At 59.9% G+C, this 9,276-nt stretch overlaps 2 protein-coding genes across 4 annotated transcripts in view; one reads left to right on the top strand and one right to left on the bottom strand.

Moving 5' to 3' along the window:
• Positions 1-130: 130 nt before the first annotated feature.
• Positions 131-4,803, top strand: CHPF (chondroitin polymerizing factor). The gene is made up of 4 exons (XM_027049748.2): positions 131-444; positions 1,483-2,056; positions 2,572-2,751; positions 3,070-4,803. The coding sequence occupies exons 1-4, from the start codon at positions 131-133 to the stop codon at positions 4,327-4,329; spliced, it is 2,328 nt and encodes a 775-aa protein (XP_026905549.2). The 3' UTR covers positions 4,330-4,803.
• A 165-nt stretch (positions 4,804-4,968) lies between these two features.
• The window catches only part of ASIC4 (acid sensing ion channel subunit family member 4), a 28,147-nt gene continuing 23,839 nt past the window's right edge, over positions 4,969-9,276 (bottom strand). For all 3 annotated transcript variants that reach the window (XM_027049755.2, XM_027049768.2, XM_027049761.2), the window contains 5 exons: positions 8,067-8,220; positions 6,610-6,701; positions 6,449-6,528; positions 6,019-6,123; positions 4,969-5,797 (listed from right to left, as the gene is read on the bottom strand). In XM_027049755.2, coding sequence (XP_026905556.1) covers positions 5,684-5,797; positions 6,019-6,123; positions 6,449-6,528; positions 6,610-6,701; positions 8,067-8,220 — 545 coding nt within the window. In that variant the 3' untranslated portion in view covers positions 4,969-5,683. The remainder of the gene's footprint in view (positions 5,798-6,018; positions 6,124-6,448; positions 6,529-6,609; positions 6,702-8,066; positions 8,221-9,276) is intronic.

The raw sequence follows: 9,276 nt of genomic DNA, 5'->3' as shown, positions 1-9,276 counted from the left end.
GGGGAGGGAGCGGGCCCGCCCGCTTGGCCCGGGCCCTTCGGATCCGCCCCCTCCCCGGTCCCGCCCCCTCGGAGCCTCTTCTGGCTGCTGTGGGGCTGCTCCGGGCCCCGGGGCCCGTGGTCCCGGCGCCATGCGGGCATCGCTGCTGCTGTCGGTGCTGCGGCCCGCAGGGCCTGTGGCCGTGGGCATCTCCCTGGGCTTCACTCTGAGCTTGCTCAGCGTCACCTGGGTGGAGGAACCGTGTGGCCCAGGGCCGCCCCAACCAGGAGAGTCTGAGCTGCCGCCGCGCGGCAACACGAACGCGGCGCGCCGGCCCAACTCGGTGCAGCCGGGAGCGGAGCGCGAGAGGCCTGGGGTCGGCGCAGGCGCCGGGGAGAATTGGGAGCCGCGTGTCTTGCCCTACCACCCTGCACAGCCTGGCCAGGCCGCCAAAAAGGCCGTCAGGTAGGGATCAGCCCCGCCAGCTCCACCCCCTGGGCACCGGTCGGGTCGGGCGCGCCGGGGAGGCCGCCGGAGGCTGGGTTAGGCTCCGGAAGGAAGGGGCTGGCCAGCCAGGAAGTCTTTGGCCCCAATAACTTCCGATTGCCCTGCTTCCCCGGGAGCTGTGGAACCCATCTGAGGCCCTTTCTGGGCCCTGTCCAGGCCTGGGCGGAACTTGCCCTCCTCTGTCCTAAACTGGCTCGACCCCGTGGTCCCTCATAGATCCTATTAGCTCCCTGATTGGGCTGTTGGGTTTCGAGAAATGACTGGTACTTGGAGTGGGTGCGTAGAGAGAGGGAAAGAAAAAAGAGAAACCAGAATTTACCTGTATCTCTTGTTCCTGGGTGGGGCACCTCGGGATGAGGTTTGTGGGGGAGGGGTGAGGTACCCATCCCATTAATGCCTTTGCGCATGAGTTGAAATACTTTTCTTCTAAGCAACACTGAGTTCAAATTTCAGCTTTGCGACTTACCTTCTGCATTATGGAAGCTAAGTTACCGGAACTGCTGAGCCCTGGTTTTCCCTTGTCCCAAACACACTCAGTACATCCCTCTGCCCTATATTCCTTTACATCATTTATGTGATGTATTTGTGCTATGATGGCATATTTATATAGAAATAAGTATATACATGGTGTGTGGAGTATCTATGTGCTGAGCAGTTGCCTAAGTGCTTTGAATAGATACTATCAGCTCCTTTATGCAGAGCAGACTACTGAATGAGGCTCAGGTAGGTTAAATAACTTGCTCAAGGACGCAACTACTAAGTCGTGAAACAGAGAATCAAATCCACAATGTACCTCTCATATCTCCACACACATTGCCATCCCCCCCTCCTCAAGGCACTATATAGGTAAGGCAAATAATTCATGTAAATCCCCATGACCCCCGGGGAGTTGGTTATTCTTATCCTATTCGTAGGTGAAGAAACAGGCCCAGAGAGGATGTGACCTGCCAGAGCCTATGTTGTCTTCTGATAACCTTGTGCCCTCTTCTCCCCCAGAACCCGATACATCAGCACGGAGCTGGGCATCAGGCAGAGGCTGCTTGTGGCGGTGCTGACCTCACAAGCCACGTTGCCCACACTGGGTGTGGCCGTGAACCGCACGCTGGGGCACCGGCTAGAGCGTGTGGTGTTCCTGACGGGCTCTCGCGGCCGCAGGGCACCACCAGGCATGGCAGTGGTGACACTGGGTGAGGAGCGGCCCATAGGGCACCTGCACCTGGCACTGCGCCACCTACTGGAGCAACACGGTGACGACTTTGACTGGTTCTTCATAGTGCCCGATGCCACCTACACCGAGGCACATGGACTGGCTCGCCTAGCCGGCCGTCTGAGCCTGTCGGCCGCTGCCCACCTGTACCTGGGCCGGCCACAGGACTTCATCGGTGGAGAGCCCGCCCCAGGCCGCTACTGCCATGGCGGCTTTGGGGTGCTGCTGTCCCGCACACTGCTGCAGCAGCTGCGCCCCCACCTGGAAGGCTGCCGCAACGACATCGTCAGTGCGCGACCGGATGAGTGGCTGGGACGCTGCATCCTCGATGCCACAGGGGTGGGCTGCACTGGCGACCACGAGGTGGGAAGATAAGCCGCCCCGTTGGCACCTCCTGCCTGAGCTTGTGCCCTTCCCCCTTGGAGGCAAAGGGGTAGTTGGAAATAATAGGCCTGGGTTTCCATGCCAGTTCTGTCACTTTCTATCCCTGTAACCTTGGGTGAATGACTGCATCTCCTGAACTTTGGTATCCTCATCCATACCAATGAAAATAACTATGGTTCAGGTGTGTTCTAAGGATTAGAAAAAATAAGGGAACCTTGCACATAGCAGGCGTTCAGTGTTGGCTACTATGATTTTTATTTGAGCCCCTGGACAGCTCTGAGATAGGATCCATATGCCCATTTCCACACATGAGCTAGCAGAGGCTCGCCCAAAGTCACACAAGCTAACAACTGGTCAAGGTGTACTTAAACCCAGTAATTCCGACTCCAGGTCCACATAGGTCATGGGAGGGGAAGATGAAATCCACACTGGGAGGTGAATGGGGAGCTGTCCCATCTCTTCCCATCACAGACCCCTTCCCTTCCTCTCCCCAGGGGGTACACTATAGCTACCTGGAGCTGAGCCCTGGGGAGCATGTGCAGGAAGGAGACCCCCGTTTCCGCAGTGCCCTGACAGCCCACCCTGTGCATGACCCCATACACATGTACCAGCTGCACAAAGCTTTTGCCCGAGCTGAGCTGGAACGAACATACCAGGAGATCCAGGAGTTGCAGGTATGGTCGGGGCCCTGGGGGACAGAGGGGACAGGTCCTAAGACATCTGAGATCCCAGGGAAGTCAAAACTAGAATCAGAACAAACTGGCTTCCCAGTCCCTCTTTGTTCCTGCCTTTTCTGAGAAGCTCTTCCAGAAGCCTCCCTTTTAATTCTTAGGTTGCCTCAATCTGGGGAAAGGATGGGTGGAGGCCCTGGGATAGTAGAAATTGGGGACTAGGGACCCATCCCAAGTAGCACCTGCTGTCTGCTTAGTCCTCCAGCTCTGCGCTGGCCCCCACGGTCTATACCTTGCTCCTGGTCTATTTTTCTGATCTAGTGGGAGATCCAGAACACCAGCCATCTGGCAGCCGATGGGGAGCGCGCAGCCGCCTGGCCTGTGGGCATTCCGGCACCATCCCGCCCGGCCTCCCGTTTTGAGGTGTTACGCTGGGACTATTTCACAGAGCAGCATGCTTTCTCCTGCGCTGATGGTTCGCCCCGCTGCCCGCTGCGAGGGGCTGACCGGGCCGATGTGGCTGACGTTCTGGGGGCGGCCCTGGAAGAGCTCAACCGTCGCTATCATCCAGCCCTGCGGCTCCAGAAGCAGCAGCTAGTTAATGGCTACCGACGCTTTGATCCTGCCCGGGGTATGGAGTACACACTGGACTTGCAGCTGGAGGCGCTCACCCCCCAGGGTGGCCGCCGGCCCCTCACCCGCCGGGTGCAGCTGCTGCGGCCACTGAGCCGTGTGGAGATCTTGCCTGTGCCCTACGTCACCGAAGCCTCGCGTCTCACCGTGTTACTGCCTCTGGCTGCGGCCGAGCGGGACCTGGCCCCTGGCTTCCTGGAAGCCTTCGCCACTGCGGCGCTGGAACCTGGCGATGCCGCGGCAGCCTTGACCCTGCTGCTCCTGTACGAGCCACGACAGGCCCAACGGGCGGCCCACGCGGATGTCTTTGCGCCCGTCAAGGCCCACGTGGCGGAACTGGAGCGGCGTTTCCCCGGGGCCCGGGTGCCCTGGCTCAGCGTGCAGACGGCCGCACCCTCCCCGCTGCGCCTCATGGATCTGCTCTCCAAGAAGCACCCGCTGGACACACTGTTCCTGCTGGCCGGGCCAGACACGGTGCTCACGCCTGACTTCCTGAACCGCTGCCGCATGCACGCCATCTCTGGCTGGCAGGCCTTCTTTCCCATGCACTTCCAGGCCTTCCACCCCGCCGTGGCCCCGCCCCAGGGCCCTGGGCCCCCGGAGCTGGGCCGAGACACGGGCCGCTTCGATCGCCAGGCAGCCGGCGAGGCCTGCTTCTACAACTCCGACTACGTGGCGGCCCGAGGGCGGCTGGCGGCGGCCTCAGAGCAGGAGGAGGAGCTGCTGGAGAGCATGGACGTGTACGAGCTGTTCCTGCGCTTCTCCGGCCTCCACGTTCTGCGGGCCGTGGAGCCGGCGCTGCTGCAGCGCTACCGGGCCCAGACGTGCAGTGCCCGGCTCAGCGAGGACCTGTACCACCGCTGCCGCCAGGGCGAGCTGGAGGGCCTGGGCTCCCGCACCCAGCTAGCCATGCTGCTCTTTGAGCAGGAGCAGGGCAACAGCACCTGAGCCCGCCCTGCGCCCCAGCACCCTGGCACGGCAGCACCCCTCTCCTCCCCAACAACCCAGAGTCACCTGCCAGCCTCGCCGGACAGGGCCGGCTGTGGTCTCAGACCCCAGGGCAGAGCCCGCTGGCCCCCTCTCTCTAGCTTTGTGGGTCCTCGGGCTCAGGACAAGCCCTGGGAGGTGCCTTTGGAGCCACCCCTTCTTGCCCCAAACCTGGTCTCCCTACCTCTCCTCCCCCAACCCCCCCCCACCCCCCCCGCCGCCCTTGACGCTGCTGATTCAGGCTGTGGCCTCTGAGTATTTATGCAGTGCAGTCTGCCTGACGCCAGCCCCATCTCCCTCCTGGGGGCTGGGCTGTAGATGAGTGGTTGGGGAAGCGGGGAGCTGAGAGAAGAAGGGGGGGTGTCCCCCGGCTTCTCCCTTCTGGACCTGGATGAAGCTCCCTGCCTTTAATAAACTGGCTGAGTGTGGACTAGTGATTCTGAGTTTTCACAAGGTGGCACAGGGACTGGGAGGGCTGGTGGTAAGGATGGAGGCTCCCTTGTCCTGGCTGGGGGCCCCGGTCTCCTTTCCCAGGGACTAAGCCATGAGATGCCCAGCCCTGCCCCAGCTCACAGCTTGGTCATATGTGCACACGGAAAGTTCGTTAGGCCTCTTTATTCTCAGTTTCGTCAGCACTTATAAAACCAGACTGGAGGCAGAGAGGCCATTCAGGAAGGCTCCCTTCCCCACCCCCAAACTCAGCCAAGGTCTGACAGGTCGGCCTGCTCCCTGTGGAGGGGACTCTGAAGGTGGGGTGGAGGCAGGGGAAATTGGGAGCTAGGCCAGGCCTGCTGGGCCACCCAGTCCCCCTGCAAAAAGGGGAGCTGGGCCTGGAGAGGGACAGGAAGTAGGACCAGCCCAGCCCTCCTGAGTCCTGGGGGTTCTCCCTCTCCTGCTGACATTCTAGGGCTGGGACCCTGGCTGTCCCTGAATCACCCACCCCCATAGCCCCACACTGCTTCTACTTTTGTATCCCCACCCCCACCCTGTCCTCCCTAAATATATACAAATGTACAGGGGGTTCCACCCCTGCTGGGTGGGCCCCTTCTTCCATCTCCCTCTCTCCTTTCCTTCCCTCTCCTCCAGCCCTCCCTGGGCACCAGCCTGGGGGTGGGAGGTGTGGACAAGAAGGACCCTTGTGCAAAGCAGCTGGCACCAGAGCTGGTGAACTGAGTCCCCACCCTCCCAGTGAGCACCGCCCTCTCCCCCTCCCCTTGGGTCACCCCCTGGCCTTGTGTCCCAGGATCAGGAGGAGACTGTTGGGGATCCTGGGAGGGGTCCCAGACTCCTGGGTCTTTTTAGACACAGCACCATCCTAGCAAGCAAAGTCTTCAAAGAGGCCTCCTCGGGGACCAGGAGGGTGGTGGTGGTTGGGGAGCAGGCCGCTGGCTCCCCCACCCTCAGCACAGCCCCGGCTTGGGCATGGACTCTGCAAGGTAAAGAGGGAGCGGGACGTGGAGAATGCAAGCCCTGCCCCCATGCCCCGCCGCCCCCCCCCCCCCCACCCCGCAGCAGCCAGCCTTTCCTCGCCCCCTAGGGTAGGGGCTTCCAGGGAACCCAGGAAGAGCTCGGGCAGGCTAGTTCAGAAGTTGCCGAGGCCTTCAGTCCCGGGAGAGGGCACCGGCTGCACTCCGCAGAGCTCGCCCTCACCTGCTCCTTCAGCTCCTGCAGCCCCAGGGTGGAGATGCCCCCAGTGGAGGTCCGCAGGGGGGTCTTGGGACGACGCCACACCCGCTTCAGTCGGTCCCAGGACACCTTGGGGTTCAGAGTGAGGGGACAGCAGCGGGCTCAGGAAACTTGGTAGAGGAGAAGGGCAGGCCTCACCAGGCCCACCTTGTAGGACTTACTGCCCCAGCAAACCCCCATTAGGACTCCCCAATCCTCCCCACCCATCCCCTTCTCCTGACTCCTCAGCACCACCAGCCTTTCAGCCAGTCAGGAGACCCTGGCCAAGAACCCTGGCTTTGCAGCCAAGCCAGCTGCACCAGGAAGACTGTACTGCCCCCTGCTTTTCCCACAGCCCCTCCTCCCACCCTCCACGCCCCCTCTGGGTGGCCCCCACCAGGCCCCCATCCCTTGCCTCATAGATGTAGTCCAGGATCTCCAGCAGGGTGAGGATGCTGGCCCCGATGAATAGGCCCATCTGTCCCCCGAGGTCTCCTGGGGCGCACAAGAGCAGGGTCAGAGGCACAGGCTGGGCTCATCCGCCCCCATGGAATCTGGGTCAGGGCCTCGTCTCACCCAGTAGGGCTGACAAGCCGTAGGCCGCTCGCTGCTCCATGGCCTCGGAGGTCAGGGCTTCAAAAAAGACATCAAGGACCAAGAAGTTCTCCCTGTGGAGACAGGAAGCAGGGTGTCCCTGTGGGGCCATCCTGATCTGAGTCCCCTGCACCAAGAAGCTGGTGACCACCCTCAGACTGCCAAAGGCTGTGAGGGAAGACAGTCCCAGATGCATGTCTGCTTCATATTTTGAGGGTTAGCCAAGGGCCTGGGAGAGCAAAATGAAACTCCTGGGCCTGGGGGCACCTGGGTGGCTCAGTCGGTCGAGTGTCTGGCTTTAGCTCAGGTCATGATCTCACAGTTCATGAGTTTGAGCCCCACATCGGGCTGTCTGCTATCAGCGTGGAGCCTGCTTTGGATCCGCCGACCCCACCCCCTCTCTGCACCTCCCCCTCTCGTGCACTCTCTCTCAAAATTAAACATTAAAACAATGACAACAAAAATAAAAACAAACAAACAGAAACCTCCTGGGCCTGAAGGAGACCCTCCTGCCTTCTGTAAGGCAGCAAATGGCATTCACTCTGTATCATCCCGATACCCCTCTAGAACTTTCAGTGGCTCCGCTTTGCCTAACAGTACACCCCAAAATTCTTTTTCCAGACTTCCAAGACTGCCTGTGATCTGCACCTTCTTATCCAGACTTCTTTCTTATCTGCTTCTCTCCACACAGCCTCCCCACTGCTCAGGCTGGTCTGTACATGATCCCACAGTTCTCTAGTTGGCATGCCTCTCCCCCACCCTGTCTCCTCCTGTCACACACCCAAGGTCCTCAGAGGCCCCACACATGCCTTCCCTGCTTCACCTGCCCCGCCCATTAACCTCAGCGGAGGCCTGACGATCAGCACCTCACTATCAAACGTGGCCTCACCCACAAATTGTGGCAGGAGCTTTGTGGTAATCACCTCTGTCCCCGCAGGACCCACACCCTGGTACCCTGGCACCCACAGGATGTTCAGCCTTTGTAGATTGACTGCAGGGGACCAGACCCAAGACTCAATGAGGCCTCTCCTGAAGGCCACCTTGTCCCTCTCCCTTGGCACAGCATTCTCTCCATGTGCATTTAATGGCTCCCAGGTTGCTGGGGGGGAGGGGCGGGGGGGGGTTGGGGAGACACAAGCAGAGGGCTGTAAAACAACCATTAAGTGCAATGACCGAGAGAGGTACAGAGTGCTGTGGGGGCTCAGAAGAAAGGCGTTTGGATCAAGAAGGGCATCCATGGAGGTGGGGACACAGGATGTGACTTGGGGGATGGGTAGGGATTAATTAGAAGAAAGGGATCGTGAAAGGCATTCCTGGCAGAAGACTCATTAGTAAGAAAGATACCGCCCACTCCCAGTCTCCATCATGGACCACGCCTGTTGCAGGTGGCCTCTACTAAAGACACACACACACACACACACACACACACACACACATACCGTATGTAGGTTTCGTTGCGGTTGTACTTCCTTGCCAGGTACCGGGCTGAGCCCCTGTTGGGGATCCTGACCATGGAGATTTCTTTCCCGTAGCGGGTCAGGTTGCAGGGAGTAGGGCAGAAACACGGGCCCTCGGTGCCCCCACCCAAGGAGTCTGCAACACAGAGGTACCAACTGCAGTGGCGGGGGGGGGGGGGGCAGGTGGCCCAGAGGCCCACTGGCTGCAGGGAGAAGGCATAGGGGCTGTCCTGAGGCAGGCAGGTCCTCACTGAGGGCCTCTACTGGCCACCCTGGCACTGCCTAAGGGGGACTGGCTGGGGGTTCCTTCCTGGACCAGCTTCAGACCACCTAAGAAAGTGGGTGAGGGCAGAACCCCCCAGCACCCTCCTACAGGCTTATCTTTCTGTGTCCTAGCCCTTTGGGGCTGAGTAGTCCTCATGGTGCAGACGGAGGACACAGCCCATCCGTCAGAGCCATTCACACGAGATCTCAGACACACACGGGGCTTGGAGAGGATGCCGGATGAATGGGATTATATGCATGTTTTCACATATGCAGATGGATGAGTGGGTGGATGGGTGGACAGATGGGCAGAAGGACAGATGCTATGTTTCATATGCTGGATTTTCTTTGTTCCCCCCTTCAGATCCACTCTCCACTCTCCTCCACTTTTCTCTGTGTCCAGGAGGCAGGTCTCTCTGCCAAATGCATTACCTAGACTCCCTTGTCTTCTGGCTTTGGGTTGGGTTTGGCCAGTGGGAGACCCCAGCAGGGTCAGAGAGCAAGGAGGGGAGAGATGCCAGGATATTTCTTTCCCCAGCTTCCTCACCACCAGGCCATTGGTTGGCTGAGACTGCTTCCCCCTCTTGTGGCTGGAGTTCCCGTTCTCTGGGACAGCCACACATCTCTGCCTGGGCCCCAGAGGCGCTCCCTTCCTTTACCCTGTAAAGCAGCAAATGGCATTCACTCCTTATCATCCCAATACCTCTCTAGAACTTTCAGTGGCTCCCCATTGCCTAACAGTACACCCCAAAATTCTGGACAACTAAAGTCCCTGCTCACACATCTGCCCCTTCATTAAACACTCTCCCACTGCCCCTTTGGCCGACGCAGTTGGAATGCGCTGGGACAGAGAAGGTCTCAGTTCCACTTCCTGTCATGTCTCTTCCTCCCTGGGGGCCCCATCATCTGGATTACTGCAGTGTTCACC

Source organism: Acinonyx jubatus, chromosome C1 (assembly GCF_027475565.1).
Source record: "Acinonyx jubatus isolate Ajub_Pintada_27869175 chromosome C1, VMU_Ajub_asm_v1.0, whole genome shotgun sequence".
NCBI lineage: Eukaryota > Metazoa > Chordata > Mammalia > Carnivora > Felidae > Acinonyx > Acinonyx jubatus.
This window is presented reverse-complemented; position numbering and strand designations above follow the sequence as displayed.

What these genes read in the sequence shown, in the direction of transcription:
- CHPF (XM_027049748.2), top strand. Translation starts at nt 131, where the DNA reads ATGCGGGCATCGCTGCTGCTGTCGGTGCTGCGGCCCGCAGGGCCTGTG. An exon ending in GCCGCCAAAAAGGCCGTCAG is followed by an intron (nt 445 to 1,482) that starts GTAGGGATCAGC and finishes CTTCTCCCCCAG; the next exon opens with AACCCGATACATCAGCACGG. An exon ending in AGGAGATCCAGGAGTTGCAG is followed by an intron (nt 2,752 to 3,069) that starts GTATGGTCGGGG and finishes TTTCTGATCTAG; the next exon opens with TGGGAGATCCAGAACACCAG.